The following is a 24,363-nucleotide window of genomic DNA, read 5'->3' as shown; positions in this document are numbered from 1 at the left end:
AGCTGCCTAACTCTAAGGTACATATTTACTGCTGGTGAACAGAGGCATTAGGTGAAAGGAAGCCTGATCAAAAGTCTCTGTCCTCCGGTGGGAATCAAACCCTAGATCTTTTGATTGTGAACCACTTGCACTGACTATAAACTGCACCTCTTTTTGAAGGCTCTACCACCACATATAAATAACTATACTGTACTTCAGACTGCTATTATACCCACACCCATTTGTTCACTAGATACACTCCTGTATTGTCTGTATAAGTTGCCTGACTACACTCTGAGTACAATCAAGTTACAAATTGGGACTTTAGGATGTGATGTGTTACTTTAAGAGCTTCAAGGGCTTCCATGGGTAGGAATAATGTGATTAAGGCCGAAAGCCAAGTGATGGGACTCAAAGTCATTCAGCACTCTACATTACAGGAAGGAAAATCATGCACAGAGATAGAGATGCATTCAGTTGGTCAAAATTATTTCTTTATCAACAAAACATAAAAGATTTTACCTCTGGTAAAAGTCTAAGAGGAAAATTAATAATACAGTAAAATTCTTACGTCATAGCAGACTTGGTTTTTTCGTGAAGGTGCACTGAGCACTTTGCAGTCACTATACGTAAGGTTTGCATATAGTAAAATGCAATAACCACATTGTTTCCCTCTGGAAAAAGAAAACAAACATAAATGAAGAAATAATTATGAATAAAAGTGACCATCTTAACTACCACCAGCTATTACACGTACCTTATAACAGATAAATGGCTGCGATTTATAACCATGAACTGAGCATTATGTAGGCTTTTATACAAGATTGGAATGTATGGGATAATAAAAATGGAAGGCTCAGGAACCTTACATCAATGCTGATTGCTAGTTACAAACACACAGTTACAGAGTGCAGAAGTAACAACAAAGAAGAAGAATGTTACATTACATTATTATTGTGCCATGAAATTACCACATGAGGAAATGTGGCCATATAATGGGGTTGAATTGTGTTTCCCACTTGTATGGAGCGAGGAGGAATCAGCCTAGTGAAACAAGCTAACAAAACAGTGAAATGAAGTGACAGATATTAAAGAAAATATCACTCACCCACTAACTCATTTCAAGAGTTCTTCTGCTCTGGCAGGTCTAGCCTGCGGACAGCCTTTCCTGATGATTGCCTGATCTGTGAGGCTGTTTGTCTCTGTAGCCCGAATCCTGGAAATTTGACCTTAACCTCCCTCACAACCCCATTCATGTATATACTAAACAACCAGACTGAAGTCATACAGACATACATCTACATTAATATCAAACCAGTCACTCATTATAGCATTAATTCTTATATATTCCCTACTTTCCAACTGCCGTCTTCTTGTGGATGCAGTTGTCTTTACGCACTTACAGTACTAAATCTTTGACTTGGATCAGGTTCAGACAATGGTGATGGATGTTCCGAGTGGAGTAGATGCAGTAATCACTCAGTAATTCAGATCATATAGGATGGTCACTCCAAAGTTATGTTGAGAGTTCGTGTTACTCAGTTTTTACAGCGCAAGTAAAACAACTAATTTTGTTTTGTATTTTATCACAACAAATTTAATTTGTATTTACAAATATATTAAAAAGTTATTTACAATTTTATGCTAGCATCTTCAAAGAAATAAATAAAAATGAGCAAACAGAAATTTTAACTTGGCTTGGTGGAGTTCAAAGCTATCTTAACAATTTAGTCCGTCATGACGCAGCATTGCGTCATCCGTTTACTTTCGGTAATCTCGGGGATGACGCAGCGTTGCGTCATCCACTAAAATAATTGCCAAAAATCAGGTTTTTATCTGATTTTGGGGGGACTGTTTGGTAACTGTCAACAAGCCGAATGCATCTGTGACTACAATACAAACATGAAAGGTGTTGATCACTTTGACCAAATGATCAAATATTATCACTTCATAAGAAAAACTCACAAATGGATGAAGAAAATGACCATCTATTTTGTGCAAATGGCTATCTACAATGCTTATGTGATGTACAACAACTACACAAAAAACACTAAACTATAATACTACATATACTAAATACTAAGCATTTGTGGGCAGGAATTGGGAGTGTAGCTGGAAGGCGTCTGGGCGCTCACTTGAGGTTAATGCGTGGCCCGTCTTCAACTCGTCGGCGGGTGGAGCGTGACCAGGTTTTTTATTTTATATGCTAATGTTCCTCTAGAGAATTCTATTGCGAACCCATTGATATCAAAATGAAAGACCTAGGACGAAAACTGAGGTGACGAGAGTGAAGAGTGAACACATTTTATCGCTTTTGCGCGCTCCTGGGTAACTCGTTCGCACTTTCTCCGTTTGCTGCGGGTAATTAGCCGGGCTTTTGAAGTTTATATGCATTTAGTGCTGTAGAGAATTCTATTGCGAACACAATGATACCAAATTTAATCTCGCAGGACGAGAATTAAGGTGACAAAGTTGAAGAGAGTATACACTTTTCGGAATTAACGCGCGCTCCCGTGAAACTCTGGGACCCAAATCGCACAGTTGAGGGGTGGCGGGCGGGGCACGCCAAAGTGTTAATCTCCTTCAGATTGGAATACTTATTATAATTTATGATGCAAAAATATAGTTCTATATGCATTAGAATTGAAGGACCATAATGTGCTGTATATATCGAACATTAAAATATAATTGTGTGTGTGCATGCGCACAAAATTCCTGATTAAAGTATGTGACAAAATCCTACATGTAGCCAACCATCATGTATAGACATCCTCCAGCATGCATTAACTTGGATAAGTGTTCGCACTGTACACAAATAAAAACACTAGTTCTTTACCCTTTGTGTTAACGTTGATCTTAACAAAGAGTGGATGTAGTCCTAGTATCTGCTTCAATCCATCATCTATGTCTTCGGCATCCATTTTCTGTGACTTCCGATTGCGCTTCTTTCGAGACAGATTCTCCTGTGACAATTTTTAACAATGCAGTTAAGTGCTTGCTTTGTACTCATACCACATACTCAGACCTAGACAAAGCACACAGGAGAATGCAAAAGACTTGGTGTAAGTCTTTACATAAATTTCAGAAATACCTAAGTCTGGGTTTTATCCTACATTATTTATAGTGTTACATAGTTAGTGACCAGGATACACTTACCTGACCCCAAGCATTAACATTAGATATAAACACTTACAGAACTCCAAACACAAGTGGGTCAACATTGTTTAGCTTATAGCCAACATTCACTCACCTCCTGTTGATCCTGATCATTTTCAGACTCAGACAGATTTTCAGTTCTGGAATCTTCCTCTTTGACGATGAGCTTCTTGGCAGCATCAACATCTCCAAAGACTTCAACCTTAATGCTGGGGTCAAATGCTTCCCCATATGATGATGCCTGGTTAAGTATGGGTAGTAACAATCAAACTATGTACTCAAAACATGAATGCAACATAATTATCAATGATGGTAATTTATGCAGAGAATAAATCACAATAACATGACTGAAAACAAATAACAAAATCTACACTTAAAAAGGAACGAAAGCGAAATATTTTGATCTTGGACCTAATCAGATTTTAAGGTCTCATAGTAATATTTCTCAGTATAAATATGGTTTCATTTATTTTATGTTGAGTAGCAAGATGGGGAATTACAAATAATCCAATATATGACATATTACAGTACATTAATTTTAGAATATAAACCACAATTTAACAAGGTGTCAATATTCAACATATTGAAAATACTTCAGTGGTCAACTGACCTGCACCCAAAGAGTGTACAGAGGACTTGGCAGTAGTTGTACTATCCTCTGCTGCTCCCTCTTGGCATCTATTGGCAAGTCCAAAGCATCTTGAAGTGGACGAGTAGCCTGAAAGAATTCATATAATAAAAATACATATAATATTCTCAACACAAGAAAGTGCCTGAACAATATTGAATATTTTTAACAAACAATTAAGTCAAGTTCCAACAGGAAATGCCAGACCAACCGGGTTGTAATGGATATGTGGGCCTGTGGGCAGTTCCAAGCAATAGTCTTTTACATCAAGTTATTCCTTGACATGCCTCACAAGACAAATCACATGGTTACATTACCCACGTTATGTTTCCTGTCAGGCTGACTGGGACTACTATCTTGTCGTACCCGAGTCTCTTACGTCCGAGTCTTGGCCTCACATCTTGCACTATTTTCTGGCCTTACTGCTGGTTGATACCTGGTTGATGGGGTTCTGGGAGTTCTTCTACTCCCCAAGCCCGGCCCGAGGCCAGGCTCGACTTGTGAGAGTTTGGTCCACCAGGCTGTTGCTTGGAGCGGCCCGCAGGGCCACGTACTCACCACAGCCCGGCTGATCCGGAACTTCTCTTAGAAAACCGTCCAGTTTTCTCTTGAAGATGTCCACGGTTGTTCCGGCAATATTTCTTATGCTCGCTGGGAGGACGTTGAACAACCGCGGACCCCTGATGTTTATACAGTGCTCTCTGATTGTGCCTATGGCACCTCTGCTCTTCACTGGTTCAATCTTGCATTTTCTTCCATATCGTTCACTCCAGTACGTTGTTATTTTACTGTGTAGATTTGGGACCTGACCCTCCAGTATTTTCCATGTGTATATTATTTGGTATCTCTCTCATCTCCTTTCTAGAGAGTACATTTGGAGAGCTTTGAGACGATCCCAATAATTTAGGTGTTTTATCTCGTCTATGCGTGCCGTATATGTTCTCTGTATTCCCTCTATTTCAGCAATCTCTCCTGCTCTGAAGGGGGAAGTGAGTACTGAGCAGTACTCGAGACGGGACAGCACAAGTGACTTGAAGAGTACAACCATTGTGATGGGATCCCTGGATTTGAAAGTTCTCGTAATCCATCCGATCATTTTTCTGGCTGACGCGATATTTGCTTGGTTATGCTCCCTAAACGTTAGATCGTCGGACATCATTATTCCCAAATCCTTGACATGCTGTTTTTCTACTATGGGAAGATTCGATTGTGTTTTGTACCCTGTATTATGTTTCAGATCCTCATTTTTGCCGTACCTGAGTACCTGAAATTTATCACTGTTAAACATCATGTTATTTTCTGCTGCCCAATCAAAAACTTTGTTGACATCTGCTTGTAGTTTTTCAATGTCTTCAGCAGAGGTAATTTTCATGCTGATTTTTGTGTCATCTGCAAAGGACGACACGAAGCTGTGGCGTGTATTTTTGTCTATATCAGATATGAGAATAAGGAACAGTAGCGGTGCAAGGACTGTACCTTGAGGTACAGAGCTTTTAACATCGCTTGGACTCGATTTTATCTGATTGACTGTTACTCTTTGTGTTCTGTTCGACAGGAAATTGAGTATCCAGCGTCCTACTTTTCCAGTTATTCCCATTGACCTCATTTTGTGAGCTATCACCTCATGGTCACATTTGTCGAACGCCTTTGCAAAGTCTGTGTATACAACATCTGCATTTTGCTTTTCTTCTAGGGCTTCTATGATTTTGTCATAGTGGTTGAGTAACTGTGACAGACAGGATCTTCCCGCTCTAAATCCATGTTGTCCTGGATTGTGCAATTCATTGTTTTCCATAAAACTAGAAATTTGATTCCTAATCACTCTTTCAAACACTTTTATTATGTGTGATGTTAGTGCAACTGGCCTATAATTTTTTGCCAAGGCTTTACTCCCCCCCTTGTGCAACGGAGCTATATCTGCAGATTTAAGTGCTGCTGGTATCTCCCCTGTATCCAGGCTCTTTCTCCATATTACGCTGAGTGCTCTCGCTACTGGTACTTTACATTTCTTTATGAATATTGATGCCAGACACAAGGACCTGTTGGACTATTCATTCAGTTTGTCTAGGTCATCTTGTAGTCTCTTGCCACTTTTCTTCTTGTCTTAATCCTTCTCATAATTTTTGCATCATCATCAAACATTCAGAGGAATGAGTTTCTTCATTATTACACTGGCCTTAGAATTATTTTCCTCCCTCACTTTAACCCTCAAACTGCTAGGGGCCCAAATGGAATTCACACCCACAGGCGCAACAAAAAAAAATTCCAAAAAATTCTTTCGTCTTATAGAAGTGTTCATTTTTGTTCCCTGATCACGGAAAAAATAACAAAAAAATCGTAGGTGGCATATTTTAGCCGCAATAGGGTAGGGAAGTGTGGCAAAAAAGGGGCGTTGGCAGAGCCTTCGCCAGACGAGGTCTACTCCGCCCGAGCTGTCAGACGGCAGTTGCCACAAATATATTATTACCTAATTATTTCAATGTCTCTGATTGATTTTTTCTTAAGTTTTTTTGCAGTAATATTATTCCATACAGTGAATTGTGGTATATTTATATTATAAAATGTGTGAACCATCGCTGTACTCAAAATTATGGTGTGCATATTAGTGATTCAATTATTATGTTCATAAAACAATAAACAAATAGTTTTGCTGTTGTTACACTATATACACAGGTTATATATAAGTATTTGCATGTTTTGTACACCATAACGAACTACTAAGTTGGTCTTGTGAGTCAAAAAGCAACGAGGAGTGACCGCCAAACACCAGCGAGCCACTCACTGCCACTCCCTCCCTCAACACCACCTCACTCACCCTCATTCACCTCCCACAATACTCTTTTGTATTTATTCACTATACACAGACGTTATATATACGTATTTATATGTTTTGTTCACCATAACTGTACATCTAAGCTTGTATGGTGAGTAAAGGCCATAAGACGTAGCTACTCACACAGTCAGCTGATCGGCGGCCGCCCTCAAGGCGAGACGCACTAATATTTGTCATCCAACAATATTGTTTGTAGTGTTATTACGCTATATACACACATTACATATAAGTATCTACCTGTTTTATTCACTATACCTGAACAAATAAGCTGGTATGGTGCCCAAAGACCATAGTGGCCATCAGTAAACAACATGCCAAGTCATGCAGACGACGCTCCTCCCTCACCAAAATGGCGGCTCCCAACCTACTCCTCTCGCTGTTATCTCACACTATACACACGTTATATATAAGTATCTACATTTGTGTTCACCATATCGAACCACTAAGCTGGTATGGTGAGTGCAGTCAATAAATGGTGGCCACACACAGTCAGAAGACAATGCTAAATATCACCACAATCCTGCTATTATCAGAATCCTGGTCAGTTTTATCACAGTCAGGGGGCTTCAGTAATACTATCACTGCTAAATAGTAGCAGTATCATTTATATTATGGTATTTGTAGGCGATGCTGTGGTCACAAGCTGAACAGCGGTGCTGTGAGCTCGTGCTGCGTGCGCCAGCCTTGGTGGCTTGCTCAATACTGACGCTGTAACACCCAAGAATGTTGGCCTGGATTTTTTTTTCTAGGTGGCATCTGGCAACTATCGGTCGTGGCTGTACTATAGCTGCCCCTATCCCATGCGGGGCGTTTAAATTATATCGCTAGACACGAAATCATATATAAATGATGTGTGCGGTTTCGGTTTTGTCACTGATATCATTTATATATGATATGCGCGGTTTGAGGGTTAAACCAAAATTTTGCAGATGGTAATGAATACTAAACTTCACTACTTTAATCCAAACTTATACCACACACACAACATATTTGTTTCCTCCTTTTTATTCCTTCAATTCTCTGACTGTTCATACATGTTGGGACTCCATTCAAATAACTCCCAAATCTTCATAAGATACTTATGCAATGAATATTTCTGGAGCTCCTGGCTGATGCAGCACTGTGCCGTATATGGTGTGAATGTGCTTGTAGTAAGTGTGTGAATGTGCATGAATTGCATGTGTGTGTTCGAGTGTGTGTGTCAGTACTGTATAGGATCTATTCTTACCTACGAGATCTTTAATAAAATACTACTGAAGACGGTTTGTTTTGCATGTGATCTTGGGATGGGATCACAGATATTTGGATCTGCCAATGACTGTACTTGGTACTTGTAGCATTCAAGTTATGGGTATGATATTGTCATTCACAACACTCTGCTGATCCAAATTAATGAATTTGGATCAATGCTATTCTGTCATCATCACAACACACTTTCCAACTTTTTAATTCTGGTGAAAAAATTGACTATTTAAATATTTATCCTCTTTCTTACTCCACAAAATCTTTAGTTATCTAAGATGCTTTCTGGGACCTTAGCTGGCATGTGACCCATTTTTAACATGGTTAAGAGCATTTTTTGCAAATAACTGATGATTAACTGAATTTGATGTATACAAATTTATCATAAAAGATATTACCTCCAAAATTGAGTTAATCCTTGGAGCTAGTGATGCTAGCTTACGTTCTTGTTCATTTATTGTTTCTGCAACAGCCTCCTTTTCCTGAGTGAGTTTGTCAAACAGCTGTGTTTGGTCACGTCTCTGCTCCAGCTCCCACTGAAGACGAGCCAAGCGCTGCTCATGTGGATCCTCCACAGTATCAGCCTAGAATAAGCAACACAAGTGAAAATACAGGTAATAATATTTTATTAGACATATGCATATAGACAGATATATTAAACCTGAACAACTGTGTGACAGATACTGCTATTGTAAATGTATAATCCAAAGCCTTTTCCAGGATGGTAACCCTGTAGCCTAAGTTGCCAGACAGATGGGAAATGATGAAACCACCATACATCAGGCCAGGATGCACACACAGAGTGGGGCTCACTCATAAATCACTGTCATCTACCTCTGTAGTGTGGTGGCTCAGACACTCAGTACTCACCTACCATCAAGTTTGATGGACTTTGGATTCATATACATATACAGTACTGTACATGATTACTGCTTTTATGTTTATACATTCTTAAATTTATCCTACAGTTTATAGACAATTTCTATATACAGTACCTCATACCTGGTAATAAAGCATTGTTGGTCTCACTATTTTTTGTTATTAAAGAAGGTACTGTACCAGTGATTTTGCTTTTTCAGTTGCCATATTAACCCTCTCAGTGTTATTGACAAGAATAATACTTTGGATTTTCTCCTAATTGCAATTTGCATTGGAATTACTTAAATATGCATGTGTAAAATCAATACTCATGGGCAAACATGCCCTTCAATCCGAAAAGTGTCCTTGCGCATCTGGTAGTGAAAAGCCCATGAAAGAAGTTGGTGATATATGATAAAGTTAGTTCCATCCATTTTAAATCACACCAGGCCCTTTTAATCTTGAAGAGTCTAACGGAGACCCGAGGCCAACCCTGATCCTCTCTCAGAGACACAAGGAACACAAAATGCAAGATAACTTAAGAATTACCCACCAGAAAGGTACAATGAAACAATACAGACAACAGCAAGGGGAAGGGAAGTATCAGGAGAAAGCATCAAGCCATTTTACGACTACATAACACTGGGAAGGAGACAGGATAAGGATTTGGGATGGGACAGGGGAAAATGAATGGTGCCCAACCACTTGGACGGTCGGGGATTGAACGCCGACCTGCATGAAGTGAGACCGCCGCTCTACTGTCCACCCCAAGTGGTTGGGCAACAGCAAAGTAAAAAATGTAATTAAAGAACATAAACAAAATATAAATCTTTAATAAAAGAATAAAATAAATTTTTTAATAAAAGAAATATTCAAATATTATTTGGATATTTAAATAATATCAGGAGTGTTCCACATAACCAAATTTGTTATGTACATAAAAAATACCTTTATTCTTAATCTAGAGAAAGGAGTCACAATCACACTTTTCATTTATTGTTTTTAAAACCTTCGGGAAATATTAAAAAAAACTACTATTACCCCATGTAGTCTACATACAGTACAGTAAAAGTAAAACAGCAAAAGATCTAATGACACAAGCACATTATGAGTTGGAATGCCTTACTGGTCGACTGATGTACTCGGGAGCCTCAACATAAAACTGCTCCACAGGAACAAGATCTATTTCCTGGTCAGCCGACTGAAAATCAAGACAACGTCTAACTTCCTTCTTCAGATGGGCCACTTCATAGAGAAGGTTCTGCAACTGCAATGTCACGCCATCAACACTCTGCCGAGCTTCAGCTGTTTTTTCTCGGGAGTCACGTACTCGAACCTGTAGGAGTGAAATTATGATACAACTGATGTGCTGTTGTTCAGGTGATAAACAAGGTTTCCCTTTCTCCTTGACCAACCATGAACTTTGTTTATTAAATCTAATTGTGCATAGTTATTTATAGGGTATATCTTCACTACAAATTGTAGCATCTTCATTTCACACAATCTCCATCACTGTAACATCTTCATATCAGATCTTCATCCAAACCATGGATGGGCAAAGATCTTCATTACACAATAATCTTCCCTATATATAGATATTAATATATAGTGAAAATCATTTATACGTAATTATCATCCAGGCTATACTTGGATGAAGATCATCTTTAAACAGTCTTCACAACACATGATCCTCAACTTGGGAAATGCCAGGGTGAAGAATTTTTCTACACACAATATTCATCTGAATGGATCTTCACTATACAGTATGCAATTTTTACATGAGATTTAACATGGGCCATTTTCTAAATATTTTTTTTTTTTACATTTAGGGCATCTTAGGGCATTCCTATGGCTTTTGGGGTCCACAACATGCTTGCTTATAGACTCCAATTTCCCTGTAGATGTTGATTAGCATCATGCTAAATTTTGGTTGAATTCTGTTTAAAGGTGCTCAAATGAATTTATAGATACAGTATATTTATTTAACAGTCAATATTGAACATCAAAATTAAAATACTGTATTGAAAATAAACCTGCCTAGTGCTGAATAAATCATGTGAAGAAAGGAAACAGCCAAGTTAAACATGTTATTGTTAAATGTGTGAAAATTAGGCAATGTGAAAGGTGAATGAAATTTAGCAATGAGAAAAATGCAGTTCAATGCAGTTTAGAGGTGATCTATTAACAAAATAAAATTACTAACTTCAGTAAATTAAGGAGGTAAAAGTATTATGAACAAAATAAGAACTGAATGCAAGACAATGCTAGAACGAGGAATACAATAGTGAAAAGGTGAGCTGGACTGAAGTGATCAAATACTGCACTTAAATTACAGCATCATACAAACTATGTTGGATTATGCATAAGTTATAAAACTTGATAAAGACGCTCCTCTTTCTTACCTTTTGCACTCGACTAAGACGCCGAAATGATAGCATCAGCATCAGCACTTGGATGCGTCGCTCTTCTACCTCGTTTACCCACTGAAACAAAAAATTGTGTTATTCTATATTTATGTTTATGATACTATACATTATAAAATTATGCACTTTATGAAGAAATGTTCTTTAATACTGTGCAATATTATCTGAGCACATGTTGGTACTATGTAAGATAAAGCTAGGTGACAAAAGATTAAATGTTCTCCATAAAGATTCCAGAGGTAAAAGACTAAAAATGGATAAGTTGAGAGAGAGAACTGATGAAATGAACACAAGAAAAAGAGTTGAGAGTGATCTTGGAGAAAGAGACTCAATAGAAAGAGAAAGAGAAATAATACCCTTACAGTCTAATGGGTGGAAGTGATGTACAAAGGAACCTCAGTGTCTGTCATGTGGGATGTAAACAAGAACTGTTTGGTTAAGAATGCCCAGGAAGTGTGCACAGAATTGTACAAACTGGTAGAAGTATAAAATTGTTGGGTTGATAAAATGGTAGCAGGAGTATTGATGATGATACAAAAAGAAGTGCATTTTATGAATACAGAGTGAATGAGATAGATGCAGGAAAACTAAAGATTATTTAGATTATTTAGAACGTTAAATTATTAACTTAGATTAGATTAGAACGTAGATTATTAAAAAACTTAAGTGTATAAGTGCCAAAGATATATGAAATGGCTAAACTAAAAAAAAAAAAGTAAATGAAGAGATAAAGAGAAAATGAAAGAAAATTATTTTGAAAACAGTAAAATCTTTTGAAAATAATAAGGAAGTGTAGCAGGGAGACGCTGATGGGTATATGGGAATGCCCAAGATAGCAATGGTAAAATGGTAAATGGTGAAGAGGAGAGTTGGTGGGGGCTTCTTCTAATGGGTGGAAGTGATGAAAGAGATGCTAATGTGAACATGATTAGATTTGATAATGTGAGAAGAGTGAAATATCGTGTGACAACTGATATATCTATGAGAGGTGATTAAATCAGTGAAGAAGTGTTTCAACACACTGACACATCAAACACATAATACTCTTGAACAAATCCACAAGGGCCGTGAAGAGGATTTGAACCTGTGTCCGAGAGCATCCCAGACGCTGCCTTAATCGACTGAGCTACGGCATGAAGAGTTGAAACCAGAAATTTTACTGAACTTACTTGGATCATGCAGCCTCTCCGACACCAGGTTCAGGACCCTTGCACTTCATCCTCACACACTCGCTCATTCACACTGTCTCCTCTGCAAAATTCTTTTCAGTTCATTTCCTTCTCCACCATCAGCACGTTAACACATACCCATGTATGTAGGTCCATACCCATACCAGATTCCACCCATCCTTGCGAGCTGCCACATTACAAAAATGGTGTGCTAAATTGCCAGAACTTAACCTAACCAAAAACATGACAGCCCATAAATTTTGAGTCGCTATGATTTATAAAACATTGTATTTTGGCCATTGGGGAATTATATGTCAAAATGCGATGTACTATTTTGAAAGGACAGGTTGCCAGATTATAGTGTAAATAGGTACTGCATTATAAGAGATTTAACAATAGTTTACTAAATTGTATCTGCAACTCATGATCTTCACTGGATGAAAAATATCTAGTACAGTACTTGACATATTTATATCAATGTAACTTACGTTTGAAATTAGTAAATTACCCATTATTTCGGCCCCGACAGTAGGATGTCCAGATACCTAGCAAGCGACATTATTTTGGATTAGCCATTTTATGGTTAATCCGAGACCCTGATTATCTGAACTTTCAGATTAAACAGACAATAGAAATATCCAGGACTCCATTCCCATAAATCTGAGTATGATCAGGTTTATGATCATGCACACCATTTAGTCAGAGATGGTCCACCTCTCTTATCCATTAAGTCTCTGCATGATTTGGCAACAAATTTATAGAAAAGTGGGATCTGCATTGAGTTGGTTCAGAATACAGTATCATATCATCTAAGTCATACAAAGACCCTATGCAGGCGATGAGTCACAATAACGTGGCTAAAGTATGTTGACCAGACCACACACTAGAAGGTGAAGGGACGACGACGTTTCGGTCCGTCCTGGACCATTCTCAAGTCGATTGTTCATTCTCACAATCGACTTGAGAATGGTCCAGGACGGACCGAAATGTCGTCGTCCCTTCACCTTCTAGTGTGTGGTCTGGTCAACATATAAAGACCCTGTTTCTTTATACAGGTACAGTATCTAGGTTGTCCAGTAGCCAATTATTTCTGGCCCACTGTAGGTACTGTTCTATTGCAATTCATTCAATTATAGTTACATGATGCATAATACTGTAAAGTAGATTTTTTTATTAAGAAGTATTTACCTGGTCTGGCCTGTCAAGCTTCAGTTTGAGAATTTCTTTCATCAGAGATCGTATCTGTTGCATAATGGCAGCCACAAGCTTCTGGTCTTCTTCCTCTGTTCTCTCTTGAGCCTCCAGACATTCATGGTCCAAACTTGCCTGCAAGATGAAATTCTTTTAGTTTCTATTAACACATTACTCAAACGATATCATTTACTTAACATATTTAGTAATCTAGTTAGCTCAAGTTGGAATGTGAACACGTGAAGCAGGCACATTGTTTACTCAACCGCCCCTATTTAACTGTGGGCGGGTAGTGAAATTACTAAGTTGGGTAGAAACTGGCATTGCAGCATACAATTGTATTTTTACGACCAAATGCAAATGCTTTTATGAATGGAGTTGGAAAAGGAGATAACATTGAATCTAAAAGCTATCTAGCCACTCTTAACTATTATTATTGCTGCAACATATATACAGCAAATGCTACAAACATAATATTTAGCAGCTTGCTGGCACATGCTGCTTTAAGTGAAAAACAGGAACTAAATGTATTTATCATTAATTCCTGAAGTGAAAGTAACACAAATTTTTTAGTCATTCTCAGAACAACTTTATGCACTGCACCTTAATAACTCATTCCATTATTCTGATCTTCCTGGATAAGATGCTCCATGTATCTGAGAAAGTGAGTTACTTACACAATTATAAAAATAATTGTTTCTAAACTTGAAATGTTAAATATCAGTTTGGGAACATGTAAAACATTATCACATGGTAATAGGCGAGATTTAGATTATTGTCTTTATTCAAAAGAAACAAATACATACTGTACTTAAGCTTTATATAGAGCTTAAAAAAGATAATAATCTGAAGACAGCACAAATCAGCTACAGGCACAATTTATGAAATCCACTCTCAACTATTTTTGGTTTTACATCGTTCATATCTTAGTCACTTTGCGAGTAAAATTCTGTTTATTAATATTCTTAATTTATTATCTGAAAAACAACTTGTTTCAATTGAATAATTCTATTTTATTGCAATACGAAGCACTAGAAAAAACAAGTTAGCGCATATATGCGGAAAAAAGGTTCACAGATATGAAACGTACTGTGAACAAAACAGTTATTTGAAGACAGGACAGCATCCATCCTGGCTCACCTGGTATCAATCAGCATGATGTGTTCGCAGAACTGGTGAACGCATGCCACTATAGTGGTTATGTGAACGAGTTTGGTGGACATAATTCGGAGCTGCCACATATGGGCCAACAGGCCTTCTACAGTTTCCTTGAGTCTCATGCTGGCCTACCTGGTAAGAATCAGTGATGGTGACAGTCTTCTCCTTGGCCAGGGTGCGGGCCGGCGTCGGGGGCGTCGGGGTCGCATTCTCAGCCTCTCCGGCTGCTCCAGGCTTCTTGGTCAACTCTGGCCCGGCTTTGCGTCGACGTTTTGATTCTCGAGTCCCCGTGTCGCCATCTTCGTCCCCTCGTCCCATATTTCCGTAAAGAGAGCTGGAGATCCACGAGCCTTACCACCACCACCTGCGAGGAGGGTCTCTGTGTTTATCTCAGGGACCCGCGCTACAAAGCAATTCAACTATATAAATAATAAATAAATGTTTATTCAGGTAAGGTACATATATACAAGAGATTTTACAAAAATTGATAGATTTATAAATAGAGCTAGTACATACAATACCTAAAGCCACTATTACGCAAAGCGTTTCGGGCAGCGATAAGATATGTATCTTAGAATATATTCTTAATAATAATTTAAAATATATAATAAAATTTAATAAGTTATTTAACTGATTGATTAAGAAAATGTACTTTTAATAGTCAATACAATTATATAGGGAAGATCCCTGAAACATCTGGCATTATTATTTATCTGAGAGCCACTATCCCTTTATTTATTTATTAATTTATTTATTTATGTTTACAAGAGTTTTTACATTCTTGTACAGCCACTAGCACGCATAGCGTTTCGGGCAGGTCCTTAATCCTAATATTCCCTGGAATACGACCCGCCAAATCAAATCATATCAGAAAGTACCCATTTTACTGTTGGGTAAACAGAGGCTACAATTAAGGATTGGTGCCCAGTCAATCCTCTCCGGCCAGAGGATACCAACCCTGGCCAAAGCACTCGCGAAACGCCAGGCGAGTGTCTTACCACCACACCACCTCCGCTCTATTCCAATCACTGGGATAGAACGGAGGGAAGGACTGGTGCCCAATCACTGGGATAGAACGGAGGGAAGGACTGGTGCCCATTCACTGGGATAGAACAGAGAGAAGGACTGGTGCCCAATCACTGGGGCAGAACAAAGGGAAGGACTGGTGCCCAATCACTGGGGCAGAACAAAGGGAAGGACTGGTGCCCAATCACTGGGGCAGAACAAAGGGAAGGACTGGTGCCCAATCACTGGGGCAGAACAAAGGGAAGGACTGGTGCCCAATCACTGGGGCAGAACAAAGGGAAGGACTGGTGCCCAATCACTGGGGCAGAACAAAGGGAAGGACTGGTGCCCAATCACTGGGGCAGAACAAAGGGAAGGACTGGTGCCCAATCACTGGGGCAGAACAAAGGGAAGGACTGGTGCCCAATCACTGGGGCAGAACAAAGGGAAGGACTGGTGCCCAATCACTGGGGCAGAACAAAGGGAAGGACTGGTGCCCAATCACTGGGGCAGAAAAAAGGGAAGGACTGGTGCCCAATCACTGGGGCAGAACAAAGGGAAGGACTGGTGCCCAATCACTGGGACTGATTGGTAGAACAAGGATCTAGGTGCGGCCGACCATTGAGGCGCATTCACTAGTTTTAATTGTATTATTGATTCAAAATCAGGTTTTTCTCAAATGTAAATTAATATTTTTATTTATTAGAATTTGGTTAGATCTAGTTTATTATTAATTAGGTTTTAGATTCTGTTGATAATTATTTGTATTTTTCGTACATTAGTGAGACAGCAAGCCAGCCTCCTGTTAGATAGTACTTTTTGAAATTATGTGGACCGTAGTACTTACATGGACATACTGGACAATTAGATAGTAGAATTTAGTAGTATTAACTGAAAAAAATGAAGCTAAAAAGCAAATTAAAATATTCCTAGGACTAATATAGCCCATACGTACTATATTAGGCCTCAGCGTGTATTGGGCCTAGGAAAGTTAGGCTAGCTTAATGGAATGGAAATCCTTATTTGGATTTGTTCATAGGTTAAGGTATCTTTGCAACATCAATACAAAAACTTTTCCGGTTTGTCTAAATTCAATAGCACAGATTTCTACTTTCTAATTGTTTATTACATCAACATATGAAGGATGGTGGTCATCGTTACTATAAGTACCACCTCAACACGAGGATGGGCTGTTTACAATATGTGGTTCGAGCAGAACAATTCAGCGAAGGACTGACTGTTCGAGAAGAGAACATTTTAGCGGCATTAGTTGTGAGGCGTGTATAATGTGTTGTTATTCATTAACAGGAAGATTTTGCCCGCGTATAATGTGTTGTCATTCGTTAACAAGAAAATTTTGCGCCCGGATTAATGAGTATTTGGCCGCTGTTTATGAGGACGTGTCGTTGCATTTAAAAGTACATGATTGAAGAATTCCTAAAAGAGCAGTTCGAACACGTGAAGCGAGTGAAGCATTATGTCAATGTTTTGAGTCTGGCGGCTGAGAGCAGCAGCAGCAGGTGGTGGGGGTGAGTGTGGCGGAACTCCTCACTTCTAAATGTTATATCCGGCGCCCGTGCTCTAATTATTGGCGTCTTGTGTAGCCAGACACTGCAACTAGACACGCTCCTCCTCTTCTTATGCACAACTAAATGCTAACTCAGGAGAAATTAGTGATTTGTGAGGCATAAACTAGTGGAAGCCATGCTCTCTGCCAGCTATACTTCACCACTGTGTCAACATCATCATGTAATAACTCCTTCAACCACTTCGTGTTGAGTGCTTGTGACGTCTCACAAGATCAGTCAAGGTTTGACAACACCTCTTAGTGGCATAATATTTGAGGAGTGAAAATAATATAAGTTTCTTGATGGGAGAATGTCGCCGCCACTACCAGTACTTCTTCAAGACAAGGTAAGTCTCGCTCTCATATGCTTTATATATATATATATAACTGAAAACTCACACCCAAGAAGTGACTCGAACCCATACTCCCAGGAGCAACGCAACTGGTATGTACAAGACGCCTTAATCCACTTGACCATCACGACCGGACATAATGAGGTGATAGCCGAAGCTATTTGAGCCACCCCACCGCCGGCACTCGGATAGTAATCTTGGGCATAGCATTTTACCAAATCACCTCATTCTTTGGGGCACACGTGAGGAACACAAATGCGAACAAGCCTGAATGGTCCCCAGGACAATATGCAACTGAAAACTCACACCCCAGAAGTGACTCGAACCCATACTCCCAGGAGCAACGCAACTGGTATGTACAAGACGCCTTAATCCACTTGACCATCACGACCGGACATAATGAGGTGATAGCCGAAGCTATTTGAGCCACCCCACCGCCGGCACTCGGATAGTAATCTTGGGCATAGCATTTTACCAAATCACCTCATTCTTTGGGGCACACGTGAGGAACACAAATGCGAACAAGCCTGAATGGTCCCCAGGACAATATGCAACTGAAAACTCACACCCCAGAAGTGACTCGAACCCATACTCCCAGGAGCAACGCAACTGGTATGTACAAGACGCCTTAATCCACTTGACCATCACGACCGGACATAATGAGGTGATAGCCGAAGCTATTTGAGCCACCCCACCGCCGGCACTCGGATAGTAATCTTGGGCATAGCATTTTACCAAATCACCTCATTCTTTGGGGCACACGTGAGGAACACAAATGCGAACAAGCCTGAATGGTCCCCAGGACAATATGCAACTGAAAACTCACACCCCAGAAGTGACTCGAACCCATACTCCCAGGAGCAACGCAACTGGTATGTACAAGACGCCTTAATCCACTTGAAGAACACGACCGGACATAATGAGGTGATAGCCGAAGCTATTTGAGCCACCCCACCGCCGGCACTCGGATAGTAATCTTGGGCATAGCATTTTACCAAATCACCTCATTTTTTGGGGGACACGTGAGGAACACAAATGCGAACAAGCCTGAATGGTCCCCAGGACAATATGCAACTGAAAACTCACACCCCAGAAGTGACTCGAACCCATACTCCCAGGAGCAACGCAACTGGTATGTACAAGACGCCTTAATCCACTTGACCATCACGACCGGACATAATGAGGTGATAGCCGAAGCTATTTGAGCCACCCCACCGCCGGCACTCGGATAGTAATCTTGGGCATAGCATTTTACCAAATCACCTCATTCTTTGGGGCACACGTGAGGAACACAAATGCGAACAAGCCTGAATGGTCCCCAGGACAATATGCAACTGAAAACTCACACCCCAGAAGTGACTCGAACCCATACTCCCAGGAGCAACGCAACTGGTATGTACAAGACGCCTTAATCCACTTGACCATCACGACCGGACATAATGAGGTGATAGCCGAAGCTATTTGAGCCACCCCACCGCCGGCACTCGGATAGTAATCTTGGGCATAGCATTTTACCAAATCACCTCATTCTTTGGGGCACACGTGAGGAACACAAATGCGAACAAGCCTGAATGGTCCCCAGGACAATATGCAACTGAAAACTCACACCCCAGAAGTGACTCGAACCCATACTCCCAGGAGCAACGCAACTGGTATGTACAAGACGCCTTAATCCACTTGACCATCACGACCGGACATAATGAGGTGATAGCCGAAGCTATTTGAGCCACCCCACCGCAGGCACTCGGATAGTAATCTTGGGCATAGCATTTTACCAAATCACCTCATTCTTTGGGGCACACGTGAGGAACACAAATGCGAACAAGCCTGAATGGTCCCCAGGACAATATGCAACTGAAAACTCACACCCCAGAAGTGACTCGAACCCATACTCCCAGGAGCAACGCAACTGGTATGTACAAGACGCCTTAATCCACTTGACCATCACGACCGGACATAATGAGGTGATAGCCGAAGCTATTTGAGCCACCCCACCGCCGGCACTCGGATAGTAATCTTCTATAGTGCTCCTGGGAGTATGGGTTCGAGTCACTTCTGGGGTGTGAGTTTTCAGTTGCATATTGTCCTGGGGACCATTCAGGCTTGTTCGCATTTGTGTTCCTCACGTGTGCCCCAAAGAATGAGGTGATTTGGTAAAATGCTATGCCCAAGATTACTATCCGAGTGCCGGCGGTGGGGTGGCTCAAATAGCTTCGGCTATCACCTCATTATGTCCGGTCGTGATGGTCAAGTGGATTAAGGCGTCTTGTACATAGCAGTTGCGTTGCTCCTGGGAGTATGGGTTCGAGTCACTTCTGGGGTGTGAGTTTTCAGTTGCATATTGTCCTGGGGACCATTCAGGCTTGTTCGCATATATATATATATATATATATATATATATAAATATATATATATATATATATATATATATATATATATATATATATATATATATATATATGTCGTACCTAGTAGCCAGAACGCACTTCTCAGCCTACCATGCAAGGCCCGATTTGCCTAATAAGCCTAGTTTTCATGAATTGTTTTTCGACAACCTAACCTACGTAACCTAACCTAACATTTTCGGCTACCTAACCTAACCTATAAAGATAGGTTAGGTTAGGTTAGGTAGGGTTGGATAGGTTCGGTCATATATCTGCGTTAATTTTAACTCCAATAAAAAAAATTTACCTCATACATAATGAAATGGGTAGCTTTATCATTTCATAAGAAAAAAATTAGAGAAAAGATATTAATTCAGGAAAACTTGGCTTATTAGGCAAATCGGGCCTTGCATAGTAGGCTGAGGAGTGCGTTCTGGCTACTAGGTACGACATATATATATATATATATATATAATATGATTATAATCCACGTGAAGAATTTATTGTGTTTAATAATATTAAAAAAATATTTTATAAAATTGTAAAGCATTTGCATAATTCGTTTACATGCCATTACAGGTAGGGTTTAAGCTCTTCGAGGGACATGTCTTCACCCAATTAAGGTACGTTTGTTCTTTTTGTTCCAGGAAACACTAAGATGAAAAAAAAACAAAAAAAATCTTTTTAAAAACATGTAACAGCCAGGGTTGTTATAGCTTTGAATGAACCTTGTCATCCTTGCCCTTTATTTAGGGTAAATACAGGGCAAGGCTTATTCATTAAGGCTTGTCTTGTATTTAGGATATTTGTGAGTCCCTTGAAATCCATGAACTATACAGCACAATGCCTACCATACTTCCCCTTCCATGGTGCTCAATTTTCAACTTCAACATCGCATTTGAGGCATTTAAGAGTATAAGAGGCACTATAAGAGGCATTTACTTGAGGTCCAACTAATATATACCACTATATATGCCTTCCTTTAACTCTCCTGCACTTTGCAAACATCTATCATGCATAAATAGCAGTTGTTGTGGTGGTTTTGGGTGGTTTTTATATTCTGGAAATAGCAAAGAACTTATCTCTTCTCGCACCTCTTGACCATCATTCTGGAGTAGACTGACAGCTTCCATATATTACTTAAGGGGAGCTAAGGCTTGTCTTGGTGACTCATAGGCATGCCAAAGTACAGTCTATTTGCTATCCAGAATTTGACATCTTTCACAATTATGTGATATCTGCTTTGGTCCAACATATAAAGCTAGTGGCTTTACAAAATTGTAATTCCAACTTAAACTCTATGTTCTCACTTAACCCCCAATGTACTTTCTTGTACATATATAAATACATAAATAAATATAATATCCATAAACATAGGAGAACGTATTTGACGAATTTCTGCATTGTTTATTTGCCATATTGCAAAAAGTTAAGATTAACCGCTCTAGAAAGCAATCCAAAGCAAGAAATTGAGAAATTAGATATGAATAAAAATAATTTGAGATATGTAGCTGCAAGTGCTGTTCACAACAAAGTGACTTTCCAGATACTAAAAATCATAATTATAAGTGTAATTTTTAACGGTTGCGGATAAAAAATAATAACATTTGAGGAATCGGCGCCCGAAATTTAGTGAGAAACAATGAAAAATCATGATAAACTTTTTGGTAAAATTTGTTTCGTAGTGAAAACTTGTTGATATATCATCACTATCTCCACACACATTGTCACCTCAGGTGTATCGATTAAAATCAGTGCATCAAAATCGTATGAATTTCAGCATATAATGATTTAGAGGCAATATTATCCACGAATCAAATTTGTTGAGAGACAACGACGGTCCACCACGAGGCTACCCTCAGGTTAAACCAAATTTCAACATCTTCAAAAACGGAGATTATTTAAATTAATAATCCATGGTCGAAACTGTCTAGGAGCTGGGATATAAGGACAGCCTAGGAGCTGGGGTATATGAAGACAGCCTAGGATCTGGGGTATGAGGACAACCTAGGAGCTGGGATATATGAGGACAACCTAGGAGCTGGGATATATGAGGACAACCTAGGAGCTGGGATATATGAGGACAACCTAGGAGCTGGGATATATGAGGACAACCTAGGAGCTGGGATATATGAGGACAACCTAGGAGCTGGGATATATGAGGACAACCTAGGAGCTGGGATATATGAGGACAACCTAGGAGCTGGGATATATGAGGACAACCTAGGAGCTGGGATATATGAGGACAACCTAGGAGCTGGGATATATGAGGACAACCTAGGAGCTGGGATATATGAGGACAACCTAGGAGCTGGGGTATATGAGGACAACCTAGGAGCTGGGGTATATGAGGACAACCTAGGAGCTGGGATATATGAGGACAACCTAGGAGCTGGGATATATGAGGACAACCTAGGAGCTGGGATATATGAGGACAACCTAGGAGCTGGGATATATGAGGACAACCTAGGAGCTGGGATATATGAGGACAACCTAGGAGCTGGGATATATGAGGACAACCTAGGAGCTGGGGTATATGAGGACAGCCTAGGAGCTGGGATATATGAGGACAGCCTAGGAGCTGGGGTATATGAGGACAGCCTAGGAGCTGGGATATATGAGGACAACCTAGGAGCTGGGGTATATGAGGACAGCCTAGGAGCTGGGATATATGAGGACAACCTAGGAGCTGGGATATATGAGGACAACCTAGGAGCTGGGGTATATGAGGACAACCTAGGAGCTGGGGTATATGAGGACAACCTAGGAGCTGGGATATATGAGGACAACCTAGGAGCTGGGATATATGAGGACAACCTAGGAGCTGGGATATATGAGGACAGCCTAGGAGCTGGGGTATATGAGGACAGCCTAGGAGCTGGGATATATGAGGACAACCTAGGAGCTGGGGTATATGAGGACAGCCTAGGAGCTGGGATATATGAGGACAACCTAGGAGCTGGGGTATATGAGGACAGCCTAGGAGCTGGGATATATGAGGATAGCCTAGGAGCTGGGGTATATGAGGACAGCCTAGGAGCTGGGATATATGAGGACAACCTAGGAGCTGGGGTATATGAGGACAGCCTAGGAGCTGGGGTATATGAGGACAGCCTAGGAGCTGGGATATATGAGGACAACCTAGGAGCTGGGGTATATGAGGACAGCCTAGGAGCTGGGGTATATGAGGACAGCCTAGGAGCTGGGATATATGAGGACAACCTAGGAGCTGGGGTATATGAGGACAGCCTAGGAGCTGGGGTATATGAGGACAGCCTAGGAGCTGGGATATATGAGGACAACCTAGGAGCTGGGGTATATGAGGACAGCCTAGGAGCTGGGGTATATGAGGACAGCCTAGGAGCTGGGATATATGAGGACAACCTAGGAGCTGGGGGTATTTGAGGACAGCCTAGGAGCTGGGATATATGAGGACAACCTAGGAGCTGGGGTATATGAGGACAGCCTAGGAGCTGGGATATATGAGGACAACCTAGGAGCTGGGGTATATGAGGACAGCCTAGGAGCTGGGATATATGAGGACAACCTAGGAGCTGGGGTATATGAGGACAGCCTAGGAGCTGGGATATATGAGGACAACCTAGGAGCTGGGGTATGAGGACAGCCTAGGAGCTGGGATATATGAGGACAACCTAGGAGCTGGGGTATATGAGGACAGCCTAGGAGCTGGGATATATGAGGACAACCTAGGAGCTGGGGTATATGAGGACAGCCTAGGAGCTGGGATATATGAGGACAACCTAGGAGCTGGGGTATATGAGGACAGCCTAGGAGCTGGGATATATGAGGACAACCTAGGAGCTGGGGTATGAGGACAGCCTAGGAGCTGGGATATATGAGGACAACCTAGGAGCTGGGGTATATGAGGACAGCCTAGGAGCTGGGATATATGAGGACAACCTAGGAGCTGGGGTATATGAGGACAGCCTAGGAGCTGGGATATATGAGGACAACCTAGGAGCTGGGGTATATGAGGACAGCCTAGGAGCTGGGATATATGAGGACAACCTAGGGTATGAGGACAGCCTAGGAGCTGGGATATAAGGACAGCCTAGGAGCTGGGATATATGAGGACAACCTAGGGTATGAGGACAGCCTAGGAGCTGGGATATATGAGGACAACCTAGGAGCTGGGGTATGAGGACAGCCTAGGAGCTGGGATATATGAGGACAACCTAGGAGCTGGGGTATATGAGGACAGCCTAGGAGCTGGGATATATGAGGACAGCCTAGGAGCTGGGATATATGAGGACAGCCTAGGAGCTGGGATATATGAGGACAGCCTAGGAGCTGGGATATATGAGGACAGCCTAGGAGCTGGGATATATGAGGACAGCCTAGGAGCTGGGATATATGAGGACAGCCTAGGAGCTGGGATATATGAGGACAGCCTAGG

At 40.6% G+C, this 24,363-nt stretch overlaps 1 protein-coding gene across 1 annotated transcript in view; it reads right to left on the bottom strand.

The window, feature by feature from the left end:
• The window catches only part of thoc5 (THO complex 5), a 30,961-nt gene extending 15,922 nt beyond the window's left edge, over positions 1–15,039 (bottom strand). Inside the window, exons 1-9 of the mRNA XM_069307447.1 lie at positions 14,770–15,039; positions 13,477–13,614; positions 11,099–11,179; positions 9,823–10,032; positions 8,237–8,422; positions 3,746–3,853; positions 3,230–3,376; positions 2,816–2,942; positions 551–653 (exon numbers count right to left, since the gene is read on the bottom strand). Of these exons, the coding sequence (XP_069163548.1) occupies positions 551–653; positions 2,816–2,942; positions 3,230–3,376; positions 3,746–3,853; positions 8,237–8,422; positions 9,823–10,032; positions 11,099–11,179; positions 13,477–13,614; positions 14,770–14,955 (1,286 nt within the window). The 5' untranslated portion in view covers positions 14,956–15,039. The remainder of the gene's footprint in view (positions 1–550; positions 654–2,815; positions 2,943–3,229; positions 3,377–3,745; positions 3,854–8,236; positions 8,423–9,822; positions 10,033–11,098; positions 11,180–13,476; positions 13,615–14,769) is intronic.
• Positions 15,040–24,363: the final 9,324 nt, after the last annotated feature.

Source organism: Procambarus clarkii, chromosome 60, assembly GCF_040958095.1.
Source record: "Procambarus clarkii isolate CNS0578487 chromosome 60, FALCON_Pclarkii_2.0, whole genome shotgun sequence".
NCBI classification, from domain to species: Eukaryota; Metazoa; Arthropoda; class Malacostraca; order Decapoda; family Cambaridae; genus Procambarus; species Procambarus clarkii.
This window is presented reverse-complemented; position numbering and strand designations above follow the sequence as displayed.